General features: G+C 40.9%; 1 protein-coding gene across 1 annotated transcript; it reads left to right on the forward strand.

The window, feature by feature from the left end:
* Window positions 1-387: 387 nt before the first annotated feature.
* On the forward strand, window positions 388-20,725 carry LOC128842032 (torsin-1A-interacting protein 1-like). Its single transcript, XM_054037669.1, has 8 exons — window positions 388-589; window positions 2,976-3,050; window positions 4,679-4,753; window positions 5,864-5,911; window positions 12,050-12,208; window positions 15,537-15,599; window positions 16,191-16,253; window positions 18,117-20,725. Exons 1-8 carry the CDS (start codon window positions 388-390, stop codon window positions 18,917-18,919), a joined length of 1,488 nt encoding a protein of 495 aa, XP_053893644.1. The 3' UTR covers window positions 18,920-20,725.
* The last annotated feature ends 6,586 nt before the right edge of the window (window positions 20,726-27,311 follow it).

A 27,311-nucleotide genomic window follows, 5' to 3' on the forward strand; every position in this document is an offset into this window, starting at 1 on the left:
GTCCCAGCTCTTGACTGTTGGGCAAAGCTGCTGCTGGAGCCGTTTCTGGGATGGTGGGGTGCAGGTTTCTCCCTAGCTGGGATGGGAGCGAACAGGGGCTGAGAAAGCCAGGCCACGCGGGTGCGTTCAGCCTTAGGCGGAAGTGCTGCTGCATCACGTCCCGTGACTTGCTCCCAATGAGGCGGGAGGCCGCTCCGGAAAAGCACAGCAAGAGAAACGCCCCTCAAAATGGCGACCACCCGGAGGAACGGGTCCCCCCAAATAAACTTCCGCCCCTCAACATGGCCGACAGGAAGTGAGATTATCGAACCAGCAGAGCCTATCACCAGCGAGCTGCAGTGCGGCGCTTTCAGCCCGAGGAGGAGCGCAGCGGCGGGGCGTGTCCGGATGGAAACGCTGCTGGCGGAGGAGGCGTTCCGCGAGGACGAAGGTGGGAGAGCGGGGAAGGAGCGAGCGCTGAGAGGAGCCTATTATCTGCGCTCCAGGCAGTCGCTGCGCCAGAGAGCGGTGGAGATGCAGACACGGCAGAGAACCGGGGCCAAGCAGGCGGGGCCGGAGACCAGGCGGCGGGACGCTGAGGCTTCGGAAAGTGAGTGACTGAGGAGCGGTTGCCGACCCGCGCTGTTGGTGCGGGCGGGCGCGCGTCGCGCCCCTGCTGCATCCTCTGGTTCAGGGCACGTTGGGGTGCGGTGAAGGGACGCGGGCGGGGGCCTCGGAGCGCTGTGGGATGTCCAGGGGGAGGGAGCGATGTAATGAGGGGCGCGGGCATGATCCTATACCAGCGTGGGGTGGGGGTAGGCCGTGCCCCGCTCGCCCGGGAGGGGAGGGCGACATGGTCCCTGCCTCACCGGTCCTTACAGCCGGTCGGGCTCGGCGGGGCGGGGTCCCGGGGGAGGGAGGGTGTCAGGGTCCTGAGCCCTTATTGGGTTCAGTGAGAGCTGCCGTGCTCAGCATCTAGGCTGGGGATCGGGGGGAATCATCACCGTGGTGGGGGTCACGGTGCACCCCGTGTGCGTGCATGCTGGACCCACCACGTGCGGGGCTCCCCAGGGGAGAGGCACCGCTTGGCTGCAGCACGCTGGGGCTGGGTTGGGTTTCCTTTCCCCGTACCCCGCGTCTCAGCTTCTCCCCGAGTTTGCCTGCTTAGTGTCCGGAGGGGACAGCTTAAACGCAGCAGACTTTACTTCTATCATTTGCAGCTAAACGGCTTCAGAGGGGCAGGTGAATGAAATGCAGGCAGTAAAAGTCTCCTTCGCTAGCATGAGGGGCTTTACACGCTTCCCTTAAAACTGTTTCCAAGATAAGGAAGGCTGGGCAGACCCAGGTGGGGAAGATGGGGCAACCTGGCTCCATCGGAATCGTTAATGTGACAGTGACATCTGGCCAGTAAACTAATCTGGTTTAAGCAAATCAGTTGTGCTGCAAGAAACGGGGTAGGGCCAACTGGCTTTTGAAAGCAGAATAACAGCTTTATTTTGGGTACAATTAAATTCCATTCTCTTACCTGCTTGCAAGTTTTCTTTCATACAGTCAATGTGTATCCTTTGTTTCTAGCAGGGTTGCCATTTTAAGGAGGGTAGAGTTTGCTATTAACCTTCAGTGGCCTGGCCTGTCTGAGGCAGGGAGAGAAGAGATGTGGTACAGAGGACATTCAGCTTGGGCATTGCGCTAAGCGTTTTCTCACCAGTTTTTGTCTATGGTAAAAATCTTTAGGGAATCTACATGGAGACGGTTGAGTTGTGCAGTGTGCTACATTCTTCTTAGCTATCTCCCCACAACATAACTTTGTATCCAACATCAGTTTTCTTTCAAAGGACCAGAAAGTGTTAAAAATACACTATCTGCCAATGAATTGTAGTTATCAAATAGTTGACGTGTTACATTAAAGTTGTATAGAAGGTATTTTTTAAAGTGAATCCCCAAAAGACTGGAATGACAAAGCTGAAGTTACTTGTACACCATTAATTCAGCCCCCTTGTAAATATTTATTACAATACAATACTTAATTATATGATTGCATACTTTTTGTGGGCTCCTGCCTCGTTCATTGTGCAGGTTGGACTCTGCACTGTGAAAGCTTAATTTTGCTACTCTTACTCATGTGTAATACCATATGACTTACGCAGTAGCATTCATCTTAGTGAGTAAGGATAGCAGAATTGGACCCTGTTTGTAAAGTGTATGACATTTATATTTAAATAGCTCACTGAAACAAGTGAAGAGCCAGGCTGTATGTTATACAATTGCTATGTCTGTTGACATGGAACACTTCCTCAATGGAACTAAAATGTACTCAAATATTTTTAACTAAATAACTTGTAGACTTGATCCTCCACAGTGAGTTCACTCTTACCTTATTCCCTGTGCACCAGAGACCAAATTTTGCTCTGTTATAGCTGCTCTCTTGCAAAGTTCTTCACATCCCTTAATGTATTTCACACTTCTCTGAATAGTTGTTTCAGGCTGTCTGCCGACTTTGTCAGGCTTCATTACATCTGTTTCCAGTCAGCTCACAGTTTGAATGTTCTCTGTCTAACCATAAGGGGTTGAGACTTCATTTTTTATTTTTGTTTTTGTTTTTAAGAACCAGTTTAGTTTCTGGTAGGGATGTAAATACTGTTTAAAAAGTTAACTGTTTAAACAATAAAAAATATTTAATTTAAATGGTTAATTGCTGAGATCTATTTCCTCTCCTATCCTTACACTCTTAAAATTAAGCAGGAAGGCTTAAGTTGAATAGTAAAGCCTGTGCATTTCAATATTTGATGACAATTCTTTTATGCACAACTTGTGTCTCTTATGTGGTTATATGAGTGACTTTACTAATTCAATCTCAGTGCTCTTATAAACTGAATAAAAATTGAATTTCCAACTGATTCAGACATTTTTATTTCTATAGCTACGTGTATACTAAATTACCTGTTTGTTTCTAAAGTACCTGTTTTTTTTTCTTTTTTTCTGTGAATGTTTTGAAGACAAAGTGTCCACATACAGAACCAGAAGACAAAGGGACAACACAAATTACAACAGCCAGACACACTTGACAGAAGGTAACAGTGGGCTTCCTTTCCCAATTAGAGGAAGTTTTCCCCTCCTGGATCTTATGAATTGCTATCCAACAATAAATTAGTTCCTTAAAATATCTACAGTACCCAGTTTCAATAATTTACCTATCTGCAGAGAAATACTAGACTTCACTCTGCAGTATTACGTGTCTTCTTTCAAGTACTTAAGGTAGGCACCACTAGATTTTAAATTGCAATTGCACAGTAAAAGCACTGTTGTGCTCTTTCAAATACACCTTAACAGGATAGTTACTGTGAAAAAGGTATCCAAAGCCCTTTGCAAGGAAATTAGTAGGAGTCTGATTCAGTTATTTTTTTGTATAGTCTTCATTATTTTATGATAAAAATATAATATTACAAACATATTTATAATATTGAGGCCCCTTGGGTCTCAGCACATAGTTTAGATACATCAAAATCAAACATTTGTATGTAGGATTCTGCTAGACAGAAAAAAAAACAGTATTTATTTGTTGTTCGTACAGTGAAGTATTCTTGAATCAACGATTGGTTTCCTAATCCACTGATGTTCAATTATTCCACATGATTAGGAATTAGAAGGATGGGCGATTAGAAGGATGGAATTACTAAACAATTTTTTTTAGGACTTGTTATCTTGCTTTTTTATTGATCTCTGGGCCTCTTTGATGCTTTAACCTCTCTAGGATTAGGGTTTTTGGGGAAGGTTGGGTGAGGAACTTCACTTCCTCTTTAGCTCCTCGATGACATATGGGGAAGTTTCATGGAGCCTGATCATTGATTCTTTAGGATTGATCTAGGGGCAGATTTTGGGGCAGGATCAGACATTGCTTCATTTAGAGAAGTTTGGTCTGACGCATGCGGTGAATGAATGACTTCAAAGCATAACCTGTCTCAGTCCCTGTCATAGAATCTTATGCTGTCACTCATTCCGGACTGCATTCTGCCTGTCCTGCACCTTAAGCAAGTGCAATTTTTGATCTTCAGATCCAGAGCACTGGCTAGTACCCCTTGAACTAAATGACTGCTTGAGGTAGTAGATTGTAAGCTTCTGTGTAGACCAGCTATTAGAGGGTGATGAGGCACACACTTTGTCAGTGGGTTTTTCAGCTATTTGCTATATGGCAGAAGAATGCTGAGACTTGAGGATCCTGGGATTAATTCCAGCCTCCAGAGGGAAGTGTCCTCTAGTGGTAATAGACCCTTCTGCCCCATTCCCCTTGCTTGTCTCTGCCACTCTCAGCTCCTGTTCCTGTCCCCGCATCCCCTTTGCTTCTGCTCCCACTTTGCTGCCCATACCCTGGATACACTAGCCACTTCTTGTCCTGCACAGGCCCTGCAAACCTCAGGAAAATTGCCAAACTGGAGTTGTGGACTTGAGAAGACCATGTTCTTGAAGAGATGGAGTGGAGGGTTAAAGTACTTGTCGGGGAGGAGTGACTGCTTTGGTGACTCCCTGATCTTATTTGCCATACCCAACAGTCTCATAAGAGTTAACAGTCCAGCCAATCAGAAACTAGCATATTTATAGAGTTTTTTCTCTGGTTAGCGGATGTCAAACTATTCTATAAACCCATCAGAACCCAGTTTTTCAAAATGTTACACTTTTAATGTATTCCTCTCCCTTGTTTTAGGGAGTGAAAGTGCATTTGGCATAGTAGATATATCGCCTTTGGTTCGACCGAGTATAAGAAAGAGTCGACAGACAGGTAAATTAACTTTTAAACTTAAGGGATGGGGTTTTCGCTACTTGCAGTATAATGTTAGTGAAACACACACAGGACTTGTAGGAGCATAGTTCAGTGATCACAGCAGGGAGTGGGAATTAGGGGATCTCAGTTCTATTTCTGACTTTGCTGTTGACTTGCTGTATTATTTTGGGCAAGTCACTTAATCTCTCTGCACTTTGCTTTTTTCTCTAAAAATGGGGATGGTACTTTTCTATCTCACAGGAGTTTGTGAGGATTAATGTATGTATGTAAAGATCATCAGATGGAAAGTGCTATACAAGCATATATTGTTTTACAGTGCATGAGTTGCAGTAATAGTTGGCTGGGATATTGCAACATATAGTAATTGAGTCAGATAGCATTGTGTGATTTTGTAAAAGCACTGAGTAAATGCTATGACCAATAGTATCTGTAGTTATGCAAGCTAAGAGAAGGGTAATAAGATCTCATGATTCAAGATATAAATTAACAAGGAGTCCGGTGGCACCTTAAAGACTAACAGATTTATTTGGGCATAAGCTGTCATGGGTAAAAAGCCACTTGTGAAGAAGTGGTTTTTTTACCCATGACAGCATATGCCCAAATAAATCTGTTAGTCTTTAGGGTGCCACCGGGCTCCTTGTTGTTGTTATGGATACAGGGTAACACAGCTACCCCTGATACTTGAAGATATAAATTGACTCTCACAAAAGGGTTGAGAAGGGATCCCTCCCAAACCATCCAATGTATAGCATTACACTTCACCAAATGCATTATTGGGATTTGGCAGTACCTTCTCTAAAGCATCAAACATAGACCACTGCCAGATGCAGGTTACCGGGCTTGATGGACTAATGGTTAGGTGTAATTTGGCACATCCTGTGTTTCGTTAAAAAACAAAAATACGAAGGACATAATGAAGTTTTAATTTGCCAACCTCTGGCGGTTGGGAGGGGAGCTAGGTCTGTTTTACAAGTGAGTGTGCAGCCTTTGCAGTGTCCTGAGAAATGTATCAGTCACTGCATCAGATAACCACAGCACGAACATGACTGCTGCATTTCCTTCCTTTTTTTCTGTTGTTAATCGTTCTTGTGTTGTTTTGCCGTACAGAAAACACGGTCTCCAGTGCAAGTAGAGATTTCAAAAGGAATGAGTCAGGTTGGTTCAAGTGACTTTTTTTCCCCTTTAAATATTCTGGTCTGCTTACTGTTATAGGGTTGTTTCTGTGAGTTTTGTTTGTTACGACTGTTATGCCAGAGTGAGAGAGTGAGAGCACATGCAGAACAGAACGTTGCCACTGGAGTTTGCTGCTACTTGAAAAATGCCGAGATGTTGAGTGTTCCAAGTATAGACCTTTGACAATGTTCTATTACAATGACTTCTTCTGATTTCCTCCCCTGCCCCAATACAGTAAGGTTGAGGTCTAAATGCATGACGCTAGAAGCTGATTGGGTGGATTTTTCTTTCGAAAGGATTTCAGTTTACTCAGAACTGCATTTGCTATGAGACCCCCAGGAGTAGAACTGAAACTTAAAAACCAGTATCCCAGTGCAAAAACTTCAAATAGCATGTGACACAGTTGCAGCAATGACGCTTAGTGGTTTAAGCATAGACACTTATTACAGTGACAGGACAGGTTCTCCCATTGCTGTAGTTAATCCACCTCCTCGAGAGGCAGTAGCAGGGTGGATGGAAGAATTCTTCTGTTGACCTTGTGCTGCTTACAATGAGGGTTAGGTCATCTTACCTATATCATTCAGAGGTGTGAATTTTTCACACCCAGGAGTGATATAGATTGGTCAACCTAGCTTTTTAGAGTAGACCTGGCCTCAGGTGTCAGCTATATATATTTTTTTTAAGCTATATATTTAAAATTTATGTAAATGAACAAAGATTAAGAAGGTTATAAATGTCAGTGCTCTTACTGTTTTAAAAACAAAACCCTCCATTTTATAAGTGATTTTTGAGCTAAAGGCGAGTTTTGGGTGCTGGAAGTATTTGTCATTTGGCTTCATGCCTCGTTGTCTTTACAGTTATTACGATAACCACATTCTATATTGTATCTTATACACTGAATAATTTTGCAGATATAATCATGTTGCGTAGTGGATTTTGATACTGTAGGAATGGCTCAGCTCTATACCAGTTTTAAAAACTGGATTCTGAAGAGTTTAAAGAACAGTCTTATATGCTTTGGCTATCAGAACATACTCTAGAAATGGTAGTTTCCAATTGGCTGGAGTGTTACCTACCGTTGGGTGTGTCAAATAAGATCAGTCACCCAAAGAGGGATGCTCTGAAGATCCACCATGTAGGTAGGTGATAGGCCCTGCCTAAAGCTGCTGATTACAGCAGTCTTGTGTTAGGTGTGGCTTGTTAACTCCTCCATTCCTATAAGGGAGGTGGGAGTGATACTCTGGGCAGAAGGATCCAGGGTCTGGAACAGTTGGGGCCAAAGGGAAGAACCTAGGAACAGCCAAGTCTGAGGTCAAGGCTCAGGTTGGAATTTGTTTCCCTTTTTGATAAAGCCAGGGTCCAGGCAGGGTGAGAGTTTGCTGTACTAAGAACAGGTTAAAAATGCTACCTGCTCACACAATAACTTTTTCCTCTCCAGTCAGGCAGTTTGCCTTACTAGCTGGTGAAATTAGGCAAGATTTATACCCTAGTTCATATCTGAGGTTCTACTGTAATAAGTAATTAATAGACTGCTGTCCCATCACTTAAAGCATCTAGAACTACAGTGTACTGGAAAATATACTGTAGGAACAGTCCTACCCCGGTAGATGGTAGCTTTTTCCATCACCAGTTTTCAAGATTTTAGAACATCAACGTCCTGGATCAAGTGCAAGACCTTCCCGCAAATCTAGGGAAGATGGGTTTTCAAGACTGTTGCAATATGCTATCAGAAAAGTAAAAGTAAATAGTCAAGGAACTCAAGACAGACTGCTCACATATTCAGAAACCCCTACTTAAAAAAAAAAAAAAAAAAAAACGTGCACGGAGTCTGGTTTGCACCACTCTCAGCTTGATCAGAAAACTAGACTAGTCAGTTTCACTTTCTTAGATTCACGCAATAGCACAATTACATCTGGGTTTTGTGAGGGTGCCAGAGGTCCAACACTCTTGGGAAATATTTCATCAACAAAAGAATATAACACTGTTTTTGCTGAAGTGTTTATTATTTAAGTTTTCACAAAGACATTTCTTTATGCTAAGGGCTGGTCTACACACAGTTTAAGTACTGATTTACCTGTATCAATTTAAAACCTGATCGTTTGGATTGGTGCAACTCCACACTGTGGACACAATTATATGGGTATAAAGCTGCTTACATCCATATAGCTTATTTCCATAACAGTGTGTGAAGACAAGCCCTTTAATTTGTAAAGCTTTTCTTTCATGCAAAACCTACATTTGGGGCCTTAACTACTTGTCAATTCATCTTTAACATTCTTAGACTATCCAGACGCTCATGCACTCCTAATAGTTTACACAACATACATGCAGGTGAATCGTGCAGATCATCACGCTGTCTCTCTTTAGATGGAAGGAAAGAAAACAAAGAAAGTGATACTTATTCTAGGAACAGCTCACACCAATTTTTGTGCTAAATTTAAAATGTATTTTTCCAGTTTTAAAAATACTCTCCAGTTTCCAACAGTAAGAACAGCATAATGAAACGTAAGATTAAAATACACTGCTGCAGCACATAAAAGCTGCAAATATGAAATCAGATGTCTATATTGTTCAATACAACAGTTCTTTAAATCACTACTATTACTTGAAGCGAAAATATAGCTATTAATTCCCTTACAGACTTTAGCAGTTCCAAAGAGTTTTAACCTGGCTGTAATCATTTGCTACTGACAGAAGTATGAGAAACACAGGAATTCACTCCAAGAGCAACTTTCAAAAGTTCAACTGTATGTCTTAGGCCCTATAACACTAATGGTTAATGGGGAGTCTCCTTTAACTCAGGTAACAGTGGTCTATCATCTTGGAGAAACTGGGCTGTGCGGGGGATAAAATTAAGTAAACAGAAATTTCTGAAATAATAGCAAAAGGGTATAGACAGTCCTTTTCAGCTATGTAAACCACAGCTTGTTTTCTTTTTACAAGGTTCAGTGTCAAGTTCCTTTTAAGAAACAAACCTTTGTTTCACAAACCCACCATTAAAGAAATCATCTGCAGAATTAAGCAGTTATTTGTCAACTGGAGGGTTTTTTCATAAGCTCTCTATTACAGGAACAAAAGTCACAGGAAAGAGGAAGATGCAGAGATCTGCAATTTCGCTTCCCTCATGAAACTCATAAAGCACAGTCCACTCAGCTTGTCTGTGTTCATGTGATTATAGGAGTAAATGCTATGACCAATAGTATCTGTAGCTATGCAAACTAAGAGAAGAGTAATAAGGTCTCATGCTTCAAGATATAAATTAACAATGAGCCCGGTGAGACCTTAAAGACTAACAGATTTATTTGGGCATAAGCTGTTGTGGGTAAAAAAACACTTCTTCACAAGTGCCCAGCTTATGCCCAAATAAATCTGTTAGTCTTTAAGGTGTCACCGGGCTCGTTGTTGTTGTGGATACAGACTAACACGGCTACCCCCTGATACTTGAAGATATAAATTGACTCTCACAAAAGGGTTGAGAAGGGATCCCTCCCAGACCATCCAATGTATAGCATTATACTTCACCAAATGCATTATTGGGATTTGGCAGTACCTTCTCTAAAGCATCAAACATAGACCACTGCCAGATGCCGGAAGGGGACATGCTATTTACTTACAGACTCACACACACAACCCCACCACCACCACCACCCCACACACACACGGCTGGGAGAGGGACAAGCTTGCAAACTCAGTCCGACCCAGGGAAAGAAGCTGCCTGCAAGGAAGCTGCTGGTGCTGAGGAGGGAGCTCAGCTGCTGGATCTGAAGTCCCAACTGCGCTTTGTTCGGCATTATGAACATTCCAGAGTTATGGACAACTTCCATTCCCAAGGTGTCAGTCACTCTGAGGTTCTACTGTAATAATCACCTTACAAATAGCCATTCAATTCGTTTTGTAAACATCACAGATTTTATTACTTCAAAAAGATAGTCCATTAGTAGAACTAATTCACTTCTTTTATTTTGCACTGATGTATTCATTTTGTAGATAGGAAATTCCTATTACATTTAAACAGGATGTTTAGAACCCAAGATACTACAAAAATTTTCTCCACTTGCTCACTTTCTAGAGAAAAATCCTAATCTATCAGACCAACAATTTAGAGTGAAGCATATAAATTCCTTTTAAATAGGCAAACAGATGGCTATTGAATCACTGACTGACACTGTTGCAACAGAAGCAATTTTTTAGTAGTTAAATCTCCTGGAATCCCCAAAGAATTCAATAAAAGTAAAGCCCTGTCTGAGCTTTTATTGTTTTTTGAGAAGTTTGAAAGCTGTACCTATTTCTTGCATGCTATTGGGGCATAAGATAGCAGTCTTCCCTAAACTGGCCTTGGTGGCCACTGTGAGCCACAGTGTTTGCATTATATAGGGGAGTTTTTAACTATTAATTGCAAATTTAGGCTTGGAAGAAGCCCCGGTACATTTTTAGAAGTGAAGATTGAAAGAACTTAATGTAGGAAGGCAAAACTGAGATCTTGAGCACAGTTTGAGAGCAAATGATTATGAACCGCTTCTGCAGCTATCGGCCATGTGAAAATACCTGGCCTAATGGATTTGTTGTGAATACAGTGGTGACTGTGACACACTGTAAGAGTAAAAAACTTTTGCTAATAGTTGCTATACCCCTTTTTATGTAAGTTCTAAACTAACCCCCTCCTTTGGAGGTAATGGGGAGCTGTAACTGCAGAAAAGTCTAGTGTAGCATAGATATTACTGCAGAAATCGGTAGTCTTAGGGTCCCCAGTAATGGGCCGTAGTAGCATCAAGAGGCTTCTTGCCTCTACCAGCACCATTTCCCCCTACTATGTGTTGATCCTTGACTTTTTGCAACCTTGTGTTTCAATATGAGATTCCTACTTGTGGACTGAGATTTTAAAACAAACCAAAAAACCACATTTATCAAAGGGAAATAATTGTATTTGTGGAAAGAATATTAAACTTTATGCTTCAGGGCTTAAGCCAATCTATAACTACTAGAGATCAGGAAGAGACTGAACATGGGGGTCATATTACTCCACATCTGCCAGTTGTGAGGTTCTTACCCCTACCTTTGAAGCATCTAGTGTTGGCCACTGTCAGAAATGTGATAATGGACTAGATGGACCTCTGGTCTGATTCAGTCTGGTTGTTCCTATCCAGCTCTGTTCACTTAGAGCTCTCAGGTTTGTTTAGACTGAGGCTCCTGAATTGGAAAGCCCATGACTTCAATAATACTTCACAAAAAAATATTGCATTGAATCTTTAATACAAACTTAGAGTTAAATATAACTAGGGGGTGGGTGTGAAACTGAGAGTTAATAATTATCTCATACAGATGAGAAGTTTGTCAACTAAGATTTGAAATGAAAAGGAGTAATATAGAAGAACTGTTTTAGATGGCAGGAACTGCAGAATTTGCAATGATATTTTTATGAAGGAATGCTGAGAAGGCTGGTATTACACAAGGCAGGAAGGGGCTATTTCTTTAACAAAAACAAAAAAAACCCTCTTCAAACCTGTATTTATTTTTGTAGCCTTAAGAGACTACAGTCAGTCTGAATTGGTCACCTTTCGCCTTCGAGGCGCTGTACAGCTCTGCTCTTCCATTCACGACCTCTTCTCTGTTCGTGCCCCATACTTTGTCAGCCCTGTGCATTTGGTCACCCTTTTGATTTCCTCCCACGGTGAGCTCTGTGCCATCTATCATGCTACATCCCTACTGAATGCCTGAAATATCCCTCTGATTCTGTGCACCATATGGTAGTACCTCCCTCTTTCAAATCCTTCTCCTAGCTTGATTCTCTTGGTTGACCTACCATCTTGCTGGACTTTGCTCCTTCCAAGTATTAACATTACCCAAGGGAGAACTGTAGTGCCCAAACAGTTACACAAGTTGGCAAAATAGCAACTAAACAAGATATGTACATCCAGTAGTTTATCTTACAACTTTTCCTGTTGTAGCCTTCAACTTTTGGTGTCCCATGGTTAGTGTAGGCCATAAACTTCTTGAGACAGGGACCTGTCCTTTTATTCTGTAAAATGTCATGCACACAGGTAGTGCTGTGGCTATATATAATAGCCTTTGAGTTGTGTGGCAAGCAGTTCTTAATCTTTATATAACCTGTTGCCTTTGCAGATGATGGGGAGGAAGAGGAGGAAGACGAAGAGGATGCTGATGGCTACAGTGATGACAATGAATCTGAAAATGATGAAGAAAATTTTAGGAAGACTAATGTGTATCAACCACCAAGAGATAATGGAAGTGATGTTTTGCAATCGTCCCTTCTGTCAAAGGGTTTGTCTCCAATGATTATTAGTTCAGTTTTTTAAACTTGTAAACTTTGGGCCAGAACAAAGCAAAACATAACAAGATATCATTACAGTACTGTATACATGGCAGTACAGTTTTGTAGTTCAGTGTAGCATTCTGAAAATGTGGGCAGAGAGAACAACTGTTTGATATGTATGAAATATGTATACAGTTTAGACAAAGTGGGTGAGGTAACGTCTTTTATTGGACCAAGTTCTTGGTGAGAGAGAGAGAGAGGCTTTCAAGCTACATAGAGCTCTTCTTCAGCTGTGGGGAAGGTACTAAGAGTGTCACAGCTAAATGAAAGATTGAACAGATAGTTTATGCTAACTACTTATGATATATTGTAAGGGACCATTCAAGGTGAAGTGGGCTATTAACACCCCTGAAGTCATAGGACTAAAAGGGGGTTAGTGGGTTACAGATTGTTGTAATAAGACATACATTAGTGTCTCTTTATTAAGACCATGATTTTTAGTGTCTAGCAAAGTTATGAATTTAAGCTCCCAGGCTCATCTTTTGACAGTGTTGTGCAGATTTCCTTTGAGGATGAGGACTGATAGGTCAGATATAGGGTGATCGCTTTGTGAAAAGTGTTTGCCAACAGGTGATCTGGTATTTTTGTCTTTTTCCTGTGTGAGTTCATTTGAGAGCTTAATTACTGGTTTCACCACATAGTTGTTGAGGCATTTAATGCACTGGATGAGTAGGACCCATGGATCTTGAAGGGTGTTTTGTGTGGTGGTGGTGTTGATCATTGTATTAGTGAAGATATGTCTGCAGGTTTTGCGTCTGTTGTTCTGGCTGGGTCTGGTGCCGTTTTGAGTTGGTGTGCCCTGGTCTGTGGTGTCCTGGGCTTCTGATGATGGACATTTGCCATCTCTTACTGGAGGTTGTCATCTTGCTGAAAAGTAACAAACATGTGACACAACATAGTAGCCAAAATTCATTTTCTAGTCTGCTTAAATCCTGTTTAAACATGAGAAATCTACTATAAATCATTTAAATATAATAAAGTTGAAGTTCTCCTAATTTTATTAAAGGAGTACTGTTAATTTGAAACCTAGTCAGTTGAAAAAAGCTCCTTGACAATTTTTGTGGATTTATTTATTTATTAATTAAATTATCACTATACTGTTGTTAGGCCAAAATGCTCAAAAGAGAAATCCTAAATTTAAGTGCACATATAGGCCCCGGTCCTGCAAACACTTAAGATACATGCTTGATGAGATTCATGTGAGTAACTTTACTCATATGTGTTTCCAGGAGTGGGGCCATAGCTGCTTAATTAAGTGGCCTTATTTTTTTTTCTAGAAGAGCTGAGTTACTGACAGCTCCCAATGACTCCGGCAATGGAAACTGACTATACCAAGTGCAAATAAAGTGATGAAAGAGAATTTTTTCCTCTACTCTTTCTCAGTTATAGGCATCTTAGATGTGACTTGTAACAGTATGAAAAGACTTTTAGACAGAAGTGTGTTTTTTAAAGTTGAGGGCCCCTTTAAGACATGATTTAAGATAAATTGATTTGCAGTTTCTACAACTGATACTAAAGTGTATGAATAGATACCCTGGTGGAGGACTGGTGATTGAGGACTGGTAATAGATTATGGTATGAAGCCAGTCAGGTCAAAATTGAATCAACTTGCTATATGATTGCTTATGGGAGAAGACCAGGGGAGCAGACAGGTGCACCAACCTGACAAAGCATGGAGATGAACTGGACTTGGGAGATGAGAGAGGAAGTGCATGCAAAAGCAGAGCTGTGCTGGCCTTTGTTCAGTTTCAAGGAGGTGGTGTATAGCACCTACACAGTCTATATGCTTTAGCACCCTTGCCCCTAGGCATGACCCCTCAGACTTCAGGTGCATGGTGAGGTGGCTGCCCTTGTTATTAAACAAGTGGTTTGGGTTCCAAAAGGCATTAGTCTGGTGGTGCCTCTCATGAGAATTAATTTCACTTTAGTTATAACTTTCCATCCTCTGCTTAGAACTCCAATGACTGAATTCAAAGACTAGGAAGTAAAGACAGCTAAGGGCTGGGTCTACACCGGGGGGGATCGATCCAAGATACGCAACTTCAGCTACGCGAATATTGTAGCTGAAGTCAAAGTATCTTGGATCAAATTACCTGGAGTCCACATGGCGCGGGATCGACGGCCGCGGCTCCCCCGTCAACTGCGCTACCGCCACTCGCTCTGGTGGAGTTCCGGAGTCGACGGTGAGCGCATTCGGGGATCGATATATCGCATCTTAACGAGACGCAATATATCGATCCCAGATAAATCAATTGCTACTCGCCAATACGGCGGGTAGTGAAGACGTACCCTAAGAGTGTAGATAGGGACAGGCTGCATTAGAAAGAAGTGACTGTTTTAAATCTCCCCCTGCATCCCAAATGCCAAGCTGCCCTTTGAGTAGCAGTTTGGAAATACTATGTCCATGATTGATTTGTCTCCAAATTGGTCAGTGTCTGTTAAATTTATGATCTCTGTTCATTTTATTGTGGTGCTGCTTCTGTGATTTGAATGTAATCCTATGCTGAATTTCAAACAATGAGCAGCCACCAATGAGGACACTGCCCAATGTGATGGGCATGTGTGGCTGCAGCTGAACAAACACTGTGTGTTGAAGTATTAGACATGATTCATAGCATTCATGTCCCATATGTTCACTTCTGAGTGTTCGTTCTCATAAACCTCTGATCAGGGTCAATAGTTTTAGGTTATCTCCTGGGATTCTGGGCTACCCTTCTATTACCCATTCATCTTCCTTGCTCAGATTCTGCCTGCCAGTTTCTGCTAGCGTCCTCCACTCTCTCTCCATCTGTGACTATGCATCTATATACCTATCTATATATGAGATCTTTCATCTTTGAGGCAATTGCTGTGATTACACAGGATTTATTTGACTCAAGGAGACATAAATGTAGGTGGTTTTGTACCATGTGAGTAAACATTACATGTGCCCTCACTGAAACCATAACAACAGATAACTGCATGGTGTGCACATGTTGATGGAATGCAGTTTACACTGTCCTTTTCAGGAGTTATTTTTTAGTATCTTTTACCGTCTCATATTTTTTACATAAATACTCTCAAGGCTCACTTTGATATAAAAGCTTGCATTTTGGGTTATAAAGCACTATCTGGTCCAGTTTTCTGATGGTGTTACACAGCACATTGGTGGGCAGAAGTAACTTTGAGGACTGAGATTGTGCTTGACAAAACTACTTTTCTTCTGTTTCTTGAATCTAATATGGTAACGGTATTGCTTTAAATTATGCATATGTTTCTTCTGTTACTATGTTCCAGATCCCCCAACAGTTGTACAAAAACAACCAGTGTTTAACCAGAAGATGACATTCAGGAAATCAAGTATGTGGATAAAACTCTGCCTCTCATTTACCTATGTATAGATTGATTGTTATTTTCTTTTGGTGGCTCAGCATATGAGGAGTTTGTTAGCTCTACATAAACATGTTTGGTTATTTGTGCTTTTCTGAAAAAGAGACCTGGGAGGAGTGTGGATGGGAAACTGAAGCTGGTCTGCCAGTTGAAAGAGATCAGTTTGCTGGCCTGAAACAGTTGTGAACATGCCATTGTATTTGTCTCTGGAGATGGGACAGGGCTGGCTTTGAACTCTTTGAACTTTGAACCTGAAATGAAATCCTTTCCAACTGATTATTTGTTACAGTAGCAGCTAGGACTGCTGAGTTCATAGTCCCTTCCTCACTTCTGTTAGTGAAACAATGCTGGCTAAGCAGTGTTCTCAATGAGGTCAGGTCATTTAACCTTTAATCTTTCTGCCTGTTTAACTGTAGAATTCATCTACAAAAAGCAGAAGCTAGACTGAGTTTAGAGCTAAAATCAGTTTTCATATGATTTCTCACCCCTTCCATTGATAACTAGATAAATGGATCAGGATTCTGTCATCTTAACTCCCCTTCTCTCCAATCACTCCAACAGATGAAGCTGAATCTCAAGTTCAACCCAATACGCTGAAGAAGCATTCACAGCCTGCAGCCAAAAGTAAGATTTATGCTTGCAGATCTGTTTAATGTATGTATAGCATTTAATCATTTTTGTGCCCATCCTTGTATTCAAGGTCTTTAACTTGGTGCTATATAGTGGGTCCTGCTAGAACAGACCTGCATTACACATTACACAGAAGGTCTGGCTAGAGAATCTTGCCCGCAATGCTCGGGGATCAGCTGATCGCCATATTTGGGGTCGGGAAGGAATTTTCTCCAGGGTAGATTGGCTGAGGCCCTGGAGGTTTTTCGCCTTCCTTCGCAGCATGGGGTAGGGGTCGCTTGCTGGAGGATTCTGAGCGACTAGAAGTCTTTAAATAATGATTTGGGAGTTCAACAGCTAAGTCAAGGGAGAGAATTCTTCCAGGAGTGGGTGGGTCAGGTTTTGTGGCCCGCATCATGCGGGAGGTCAGACTAGATGATCATAATGGTCCCTTCTGACCTTAGAGTCTATGAGTAATCCAGCTTATCAGGAGACATATTTTCAGCACTGAGGGAAAGATAACTCAAGAGGCCTCTTGTCTAATCTCTGATTTCCACCTGGTCTGCCCTCTACTCCTTTAATAAACTCTGGCATCAATGTGAGATTAAATTTGGGGCACACATAGTGATAGTTCTGTGTTCCGTTGTTTTTTAAATTCGATGCTTCAAATTCAGTTGTTGTAATCTACAGAAAACTTTTGTCATCCTGTCTTCTGATATATTTAGGATCCAAGAAATGCATCTCCTTGCTATGGGTCTGATCCTGCTTACAAAGAAGTCAATGGGAGTTTTATTAGTGACTTCATTGGAAGTAGAATCAGACCCTGTAGGATTCAGGGAGAAGGAGAAGATTTTTAAAAACATGATACAAGCTTTTTTAACGTTAACAATAACCCTGGTTAATAGTTCAATCATTTTGTTAAATTAACATTTAAAAAACAAACTTGTAATCCATCTTCAAATGTCTGATTTCCCATGCATTTCCTGTGTCCTCTTCATCCTCTGCTTGTACTTTTTGCGTTCTCTAAATGAATGGATGAGACCATTTAACTTCTGGGTTCTTATGCACTAGCACACTGGTTCTCAAACTTTTTGTATTGGTGACCCCTTTCACATAGCAAGCCTCTGATAAATTAAAACCACATTTTTTATATTTAACACTATTTTAAAGTGATATTTGTATGTTTAATATCACTTTTCACAGCAGACTTACTAGCGCAGACTTCACAGCAGACTTGATAGCTAGCTGGGAGGCATGTACTTGCAACCCCCACATAATAACCGTGCGACCTCTAGTTTGAGAACCCCGGCACTAGCACAATGCAGTAATGTTTGAGTTGCAAACAATGGCGAAGAATGTTCATTTTGTTTAAAAATGCCTTTGAGATTGGTTTCTATGGCTTTACTTTTTTCCTTTCTGTTGCCTTCAGATTTTGTAGAAGATTATTCTTACAAAACTTAAATATCAGGCCAGGTTTGACCTGCCTCTTTAAGATACATTTTACTGTGTTTTTAATAATTTATTCTTCTTTGATTAGATATAATGGTTAGAATGTGAGTGAGCAAAATTTTCAAAAATGCTTAAGTCCCATTTTCAAACTGTGACTTGTGTGTTTAAGTTGTTTAGGTGCTTTTGAAAAATTTACCCGATGTCTTGCATTACCCTGTAGTTTTTCCTCCAAGGAAGTTAAGTCCTTCTTTCTCACTCCAGGGTGTCTCCATTATCTTGTGGTGGTCAGTTGTTTATGGGATAGGAAAATGGGTCTTTTCAAATGTCACTGTTCACTCATCCACACTAATTGATTCCTCATTGAGCATGACGAAAGCATTTGCTTATTTTTAACATCCACCCCCTCTCCTCCCATTCTCTTTTGTGCAGAGCCTGTTGGACAGTCCAGTGCAGGATGGTTTAGGATGTGCATTTTGGTATTAGCAGTAGCTTCCGTTACTGTTGTATGGCATGTCTGGAAGAATCAATTCTCTAAGGCTTTGCCGAGGGAAGAAATCAAAGTTGTGCAAGCATTTGAGACCCAGATGAAGAAACTTAGGAATGTCTATTCAAATCAGGATCCAAGACTGTGGGAAAGAATCGAAATGTTCCTTGTGAAACGACTCAATACCACCCATCCCCACTCGCAGCCTGCCATCTTACTGCTCACAGCTGCTCAAGAAGCTGAAAAGTCTCTAAAGTGCTTAAGTAACCAGATTGCTGAAGCTTATTCCTCCTCTCTGAGTGCTGCCACAATCAAGATTGATGGGGCTGGTAAAGCCACGCTGGATAGCGACCTCGTCAAGCTGGAGGTAGATAATAAGCTAAGCTCTGGGTTCAAGGAAGGTAAAAAAGCGGCTGTGGTGCATCGATTTGAGTCTCTGCCTGCAGGCTCCACTTTGATCTTCTACAAGTACTGTGACCATGAAAATGCAGCATTTAAGGATGTAACTCTTCTGCTAACTGTCCTTCTGGATGAGAAGTCCCTGGGAAAGAACCTCAAGCTGCTGGATGTTGAGGAGAAAGTGCGGGATTTTCTCTGGGCCAAATTCACCAATTCAGACACTCCCAGCTCCTATAATCACATGGACACAGATAAGCTGAGTGGACTGTGGAGCCGCATATCTCACCTGGTCCTGCCTGTTTGGCCTGAAAATGCTCTTCCTAAGGAGGGCTGCTTACAGATGGATTAAATATAAGACATGGGAGGATAGGAAAACAGTGTTGTGGTATCTGGGCAGTGCAGAACTTAACTGCTGAGCTGAGGCAGCACACAATATTCTCTATGCAGAGCAAGGACTGGTAGGGTTGTTCCATTTAAAAGAATTGGCGTTCTCTCTAGACAATTGGAGAGTGTAAGTATGGAGCACAGCTGTTAGGTTGGTCCCTCCTCAGTAACTCATTGGGCCTAGTGCTCTGTAGGTAGAAATGTCTTGCCCCCATTGTAGAGCCATCCCTCTGTAAGTAAAGCTATTCTTGTGTGCAGTAGACAAGTGTGTCTCTGCTGAAACTTTTCCAGCAGTAGGTAGTACTGCCATTGGGTATGGCAAGATAATGGGATCTAGCGGATTCTACAGACTTCTCTCCTGTCTCCTCTACCTACTTACAATCTACCAGAATAACATTCCCCTCTATTCTCAGAGGCTTAATTTTATTAATTGGCAGTAGAGATGGGGCTACATGCATCCAGCCATTGGCTTTCTTTCTCCAGCTGACCATGGCCTTGGGTATAAGTTGCCTCTGCATGTTTCCTAGACTGGCTGAATTGTATAGAAGATGTTCTGGTTCAGGAGAGACTTCTCAAAGCTGTTTCTGTTCTGTTTAGAAGAGCCTGGTGCTCCCTCTCGCCTCCTTCCTCCCCCCCCCAGCTTTGGAGGCTGGGATGAACGAAGTGCAAGTGATTGCTCCGGATGTTGTTAACACGTCAGTTAACAAAATAACCCCTTAGTGCATCTGCTCCCCAGAGCACCCAGGAATCCTCTGTTCTGCATCCAGTTTTAAGACATACAAATCTCAAGGAGGAAATGTTAAATGCTGTTCCAGTGTGTGCTAAAAAAGCCTCACCACACCCTTCTGAAAGGCCTAAGATGTGTACAGTCTGAACAGATTATTTTCGCTAGGTCCAAAGGTTTTATTCGAAAAGAGTATTTTTACATCAAGAGGATTTGTTTATTACTGTTGTAAGCCTTGTCCCAAATGACTCCCCAGTGTGTCTGCATAAAACCTGCTGCTTCCTATGTCAATTTTAAGAAAAAAAGATTTGATATGCATGTGTTGAACATATTTTATTGAGTGGCTCATGCCAAAAATCCCTAAAATTTACCACCAATTAAAAATCATGTATGTTTTTCTATACCCACAGAAGAATTGTCATACTTTCATGCCTCTCTACTGCCTAGTATCTCACCTTGGGTGTCTCTTGTTCCAGATCCATTCAATTTTCTTGGATTTGAAGGAAACTGCTCATGTTTAAGATACATTTTCTTATAGCTGTCAGATTGATGGCACTCTAACACATCCATTACTCAATCTTCCCTTTGCCTTGCTATAAAAGTCCTTAAAAGGGACTTATCTGTAGGGGGTGAAAGGGCAGCTAAGTCCCCATGCTAAGACTACCAGAAAAGACACTGGTTTGCGATCTGAAATGAGATGGATTAATGACCGGTGCAAGAAAACTCCATAGACTTGGAGCTGTGACCACTTATGCCAGTGGTGGATTTGGCCCTTCTTCTTTGAGAACTGGAAACTGACCATTAATTTGTTTTATGTAGAGGTATTTATACAGCAAAGAGACATGGAAGTGCTGCCATTTTATGTGTGTAAGACCTGCTCATGAAGAAAAGAGATTTAAATGTTACAAACACTTCACTGGACAAGTGTTTTTTAAAATCGTATGTTCGTTTATCGGTTGGAAATGACCAGTGATGATTTGTAAATAATTTAAAGAAACTATTTTAGTAACCATTAAAAATAAATTTACCTATTTGTTTTATAACCTGTTCTAAGACTGCTGATAGAATTTTAAGATGTGGTCAACTTTTTTTTTTTTTTACAGGCCAGTATTTTCAACTGTAGTTACCTCTGAAAATCAGTCCACTTTGATTTAGGTACTTGAATGTAGACTTAGGTGCCTGATTTTGGGCACCTAAACTTGACAACTTTGGCCAAGATCCTTGAATTATACGTAAGTCCAGACAGAGCTGTTTGGAGAGGTGGAGTCTGGTCTATGGAGACACCCCCCCCCTCCCTGCGTTGTTGCATAAACTTAATGAAAATAATCTTTGGCTAGCTGGGAGAAAGCCGCATCACATTGTAGATTGGGAATGTAGCTGGGAACTTCCTCTTATCTGGTGTTCTTGCATCATTTCTTACTAGGGACTCTGAATCGGACATACTTATTCTGGGTTGTAAATACGTTTGAGATTTTTAACCTTGTCAGCTGTCCTTTTCACCTCACCCAGACAGTTTGCATTCAGGCTGAAAACAAGAAGTTTGTTACCTGTTTTAATGTAGAAGGCACCTGTAATTGCAGTTGGTTTTTCAAGATTGAGGGAAGAATGATGCAGTCTCTATTCTGCCACCTTGCAGGCTGCACTTCAGTTTCCAGTCTTTTTAGTAATTGGTATGATGGAAGTAATTCACAGGTGATTTCTTACCTATCTAAGCATTTCCACACAGGCCCAAGAGCTAGAAAACAGAATAATGCTTAGCATTTATAGGGCATGTCACTGGAGGATATCAACATGCTTTACAAGCATTAATTCATTAAACTTCACTCCACCTGGCAATTATACTTTTTTCTTATTACTTCATGTACATTTGATGCTTGTGAAGTGTCAGTGACAGCCCTGGAGGTGGAGGTCCTCTATTGTATATCAGAACAGTTACAGCACAGACCTCAGAAGTGCAGCTTTCTCTACACTGTTCCAAGGTGCCCCAACCATGCACTGGAGAAAATGCCCTTAGGTAGCGTAGTCTCCTTGTCCTCTGTGAAACTGCATCTAGGAGACTAATGAGAGTGTTGGACCAGGAATACTAGTCCTAACAGGCCACTGAGCAGCTGTTGAAATAATCTCATGATCACAACCAGTACAGAGCAGGCTTGAGCTTATGACTTGGAGATGAAAGGCTCCATGTTCCTCTATCAATAATTACTTGAGCCACCCAATTCCCTCAGAAGGGAGCTGATTTTGAAGGGCTGAGTGTTTAGAAGAGCAATTTTTTTCTGTCTGAAAAGGTAAAATGAGACTTTGTTTAGTACATGCCTCTCTTTTACTCCTCACTGAAGATGTAAAGGAATATCCGATATTCTTTGGCTAGCTGGGATAAAGCAGCATCATGTTACATGTATGTAAAATGGAATATAGATCCAGATGTAGATTGCAGCACTTATCTCAGGGTGGAGAAATAAATTTAAAAGAGAAAAGCTGTAACCTGGCCCACATTTGACTGTTTGTATACCACCTCATCAGTCAGGTGAAGTGAGGGCTGTATACACCCTTCACATGGTGGCTGCTGACCATTGTCCTCTTCAGGCTTCCCTTTCCATTACAATGTCACTCCTGCCATTGAAAGTCTTTTCCAACCACTCCACAGCACCTTGGCTTCTAGAGCAGCCTCCTCACTGGAGGGTGAAGCTGAGTTGGATCTAGCTGTCACAGACCAGTGAACCCAACCCATGGAAATGAGTTAGTGTGCTCGCAGCAGCTAGAGCAAGGAAAGGTGTAATTCACCTGTGGCTGATAAAAAATGAAGTGCTACTTTGTGTTCTGCAGGCATATGCTGGAGTAGTGTTTTAAGCTTTGGTTGGAGATTCTGGGTGGCAGTTGGAACATCATCTTTAGTGTTTGCAAGTGAAAATGAAGGGGAGCTGAACCAATTAAAGTAGCCTAAAGTGCATGACTGAACTGAAGATGGATGGCTTTCCATGTCTAAAGTGCAGTATTACAGATAAAAGTACTAGGAAAAGAAAAGAGTGTAGCATTATGAGAACCAGAAACATGGGCAAGTCAGTGTGTGGTGCCTAAAGGTGAAATACATGTAATACTGGCCATACATAATAAATTGTTCAGGGTAGCGCATCAACAGAAGAGACTCCAACCCATCTCCCCTGTTTGTTGCTCTCTCCACCATTTCATCCAGGGTGGTTAGCTACCACTTCCAGTTACCCATCCCTGAACTTCTTGACCTGGGACCTTGCCTGAGTTCCTTTCCTCAGTAGGGACAGTTCAAACCATTCCTCTCGCTCTGGGCGGATGACTGGAGCTGTATGGTGACAGTGATGGATCCTGCCCCCCTGATCCTGTCTCCTCGCAGTGGTGGCCCCATCCTCCCAGCAGGGGGCTCTGCAGCAGTTCCTGCTTGTCCCATCTGCTAGCCCTGAGTTTGAGAATACAGCTCTCCCCTTCAGCGGTTTATGACATCACAAGCGCCTAAAACATTGCACAACCAATCAATACACTTTGTCTTTCACATCCTGCTCTGACTGAGTTGTCAGTAATGTTCTCTGCTGCTACAACGGGCACAGAAGAATCTTGAATTTGCTTTGCAGGTTAGTAAAAAGGGCTGATTTTTTTCCACATTTTTTCCAAAAATAAAAATGTGTATATCCAGGAATATGGAATCCTTACTTTAACTTTCTGTGTGTTGACAGGCAGGTACTTGGGTAGATTCTCAATTTGGTACACAAGTGCAGATGTGCACACATGTTGAGATAGATATATAGGTAAATGTTATAATTCGTAAATACACTGCTTTTTATACATTGTTGTACACCATCTGGGACATGGTTAATTGGCAGTGTACTACATACAGAAAAGAAAGCCTGCTCTTGGTGCATGCACACACAAACATGTAATCAAATTTTGTACCAAGGTATATAGATGACTGGGAAGCTCTATTTTGTATGATGATCAGTGTGTGCAATATCTAATACAAACAGGGAGCTAACATCTAAATACCCTACAGTACAGCTGTTCCTACTTTGTTTTATAAGCCCAGATCATACACAGGAAAATTTCATTTTCTTTATATAAATTTTCCAGTTCACCTTTTAAGATTCTAATATAAACATTGTATGTACCGTATTTTCCTGCAACTAGTTTTGCACCATTTCACAGTTGTCTTGTGCCCTGTTTTTACTGTTGGGTTTTGGCAGCTGGATTTATAATTGAATGCTTGCACAACCCAGTCCATGTTCAACAGGTGGAGAGAACCCTTTCCAAAATTCCTGGATGACTTTAAGGAAGCATGTCAGTCAAAGAAAGGGGGAGGGGGAGGAAATCTACTGGGTCGTCTTTCAGGCACAATAGCCAGTTGCCCCTCTCTATTTTTAGAAGGGGTGTGCAAGGGTACTATGGAGTGGAAAACTTTCCACAGCCTGGGTGTTAAAAGCTGCAATAGTCAGCACAGTGTAAAATGAGATGGTGCTTCTTTATGTTTAGTCCTCCACTCCCGGCCACTGCTTTCTAGCGCTTGGGCTGCACTGCTGCAATATATTCAATAATGCTGCCTAGTTCTGTTACCAGTTCATCAAAACTGTATTGGAATTGAGTGCATTTGTTTCTTCCTTTCTCTGTTAGCCATGGCTGTTTCCAGGTAAAGGATTTACTTTGTCTCTAAAAGGCTAATAATTTTAGCAAACTTAATTGAAAAGAGCTTAATTTTCACAAGAGAATTTAAATTTCCTTAATTTATCAGGTATTATGCTGTCTCAGATTATTTATTTTTTTACATGAAAGCTGACTCTGGAAGCATTATATTCTTTGATCATTTGATTTAAGATTTTGTGCAAGAATTATAATTGAATTCCATTGTTACATAGAAAAGTCTTGACATTTTGAGAATATGGGAATAATGTGGAAGCAAAGTTGGGGCAGGGGGGATCTTGCTTCTTAATTTTCTATAATGACTGAAAATAAAGAAGCTAAATTAGTGACTTTCATATTCAGTGTAAATTCTAATGCACCCTATTTGTCTGGAGAACGAGGGAAGAGTGAGGAACTAAATTAACTGCTAATAAGTAAAATAAAATGCTAAGTTCAAAGACAATTTGAGGCAATATGTTACAGAAAGTGATGAATAGGTGAAGAGATCTGCCAGTCAAGTACTATTAAGCAATAGATTTAAGCAAACAGTAGGTAACTATATGGGATACAATATGAGTTAAGAGGTCTTGGTCTATGGCTACAGCTGTTTAGCACTTTGGTAATACAAATAATAGTCACTTTGGTGCTTGGGCTACCTTTCTCAGGAGTCAGGAGGGAATTAATCACTGATCGTGCTCCTTTTCCCTACTAGAGATATCTGTTTTGTCTTTGTTGGCAGGGATTTTTTTCTCCTCTGGCAAAACAGATACATATAATTTTAAAATCTTTTAAATTTTAAGATAGAGATGTCAGTTGGTGTGAACATTTCAAACACCCTGAAGCCCATGCTATGCACTGAATGAGGCAGGGTCATATGGAAAATACAGTACACAATCATGTAATTAAAGACTATCATACTACGTATGCAGGAGGGAACAGAATGTTGAATGGGCAGCCTTTAATTCTAACACTTTCAAAGTACTGAGTGCTTGGCTTTGCAATCTTAATGTTCTTTTAACATAATGTTGGGGGTCTTTTGCATGTATTAGAGGCAGGGATTGTGTCACTGCCTATTAAGGTTGCCCAACACATCATCTTATAAGACCTCGGATTCCAGTTACTTATAACTTTGTCAAACATCAGCTGTTTGGGCTGAAATATTCCATGCTGGTTCTCAGTAGTGGGCTGAATTTGTTTGGAAAATTTCGGCCAATATGGTTCAGTTGCATCTCAGAGTGAGGCTAGGGAAAAATGTTTTGCCCATGTTAAAATATTCTGATGAACTAAAAACACCCCCCACACCCCCCCCCCCACACACAACCCCTGAAAAGATTAGCATCCGCATGATGACTATAATTTATTCTGAGAATCAAGGATGCTTAACAAAGCAAAAAACTTTCGACTCATGCACTTTGATCCTGATGTGTCAAGCAATAAAAATACCTATTGGAGTTACACATGAGATTATGCTGAATAGTATACTATTAACTTTTTAAAACTGAAAGTAAAACTCTTCTGAGATTTCTGCCTCTGTGTTGATCAAGAATAGATTTGAAATGAGGAGGTCTCATTTTTCAAATTAGGTGACATACTGTTTCTTTAAGCAAGTAGCATGATGGAAGTGGATAAAGTTGTAGGTAGAAGCCCATAAATGAAGCAGGCATGTGCCCACATGCATGTACATATACAATTGGCTCTTTAGGAATAATGCTGTTTTTCTTTTCTAATGACTTTCCTTCTTCAATGTTAAAAGAAAGTGACTGTTCCTGTGATACTTATCTGTGTTGCCTTAGGACAGGGGGCTGGACTAGATGACCACTTGAGGTCCTTTCCAGCCCTACATTTCTATGATTCTATAGCTGCATGACATCACATGCCTGCTTTTAAAATACAGTTCTCTTTTTATAATGTACCTATGAAGGGGGGAGAAAAATCCTGCAAGGTACAGAAGTATTAGCGGCATTATAAAAATGATATCCTAAACATTTCCCCTTCCCTGCATTTTTAATGAAACTTAAGTTATTTCACTTTAATAAACTTCAGTTTTCATTGTATTTATTTAAGCTGCTTGTTTGCTACATTTTTCACTTAGAATTAACTTTAAATTTCTTTAAACAAATTTAATTAAAATAAAAAAAAAGTGTAAACATCTGTACTCATACTTTTATACATTTTTTTTCCTGTTATTTGCCTAAATCTTATGTTCTGGGTCTCAGTGAGACAGTCACTTTAATTAATCTTTTTTTAATTGAGTGGTTCTTATAGCTACACAAGTTGAAAAAATAACTCCCTGTTCTGAAGTAAGGAGGCAGGTTCAAAGATTTGACATATGTAGACTTCTTGCAACCCCAGGTTTATTAACCCTGCACCATTTATTCAGGCGTCAGAAATAGATTGAGTTTCAGGCCAAATAGATGTTGGCTGCATTTAAGTGGTGGTGTAGCTCAGATTCTGTCTGTATAACATTTGGATGGGCCTTTACAGAGCAAATTGTTCTTTCACTCTGATAGCCATTTATGTAAAAACTAGAGCTGGTCAAAAAGTGGTGGAGAAATTATAAACTAAATTTTGAAGTAACTTCTGTTCTGTGGGTTTTGAAAACAAATTTTCACTCATTCAAAAAATTGCACATCGCTTTTGAAATGGAAAATATTTTAATAACTTAGTTTTTTAAATTTTTAATTTTTGATTTTTCTTGGTTTCTTCCTTAGTTTGATTTTTGCACCGAAAAGAGAAGAGGAAAAAGGGGGAAATAAAACCATGGGGAATAATCCTAAATATTTTGTTCCATTTTTTTAAAAGAGTAAATCATAGTGAGAGGGGGGGAAACAGGTTTAGGGTAATAGATCTAAAATAATGTCCTTATTTGAAAAACTGACTAGCCTATACCACCCAAAGACCCCATTAAGATTTGTGTAAGAGCAGGAGTGTTACCTCTGATGCCATTGGTTGCAATCCTCCCATTTGAGTTGTGCTAGGCATGAGCTGCTGCCCTTAC

The sequence above is a fragment of the Malaclemys terrapin genome, chromosome 8, assembly GCF_027887155.1.
Source record: "Malaclemys terrapin pileata isolate rMalTer1 chromosome 8, rMalTer1.hap1, whole genome shotgun sequence".
Lineage (NCBI taxonomy): Eukaryota > Metazoa > Chordata > Testudines > Emydidae > Malaclemys > Malaclemys terrapin.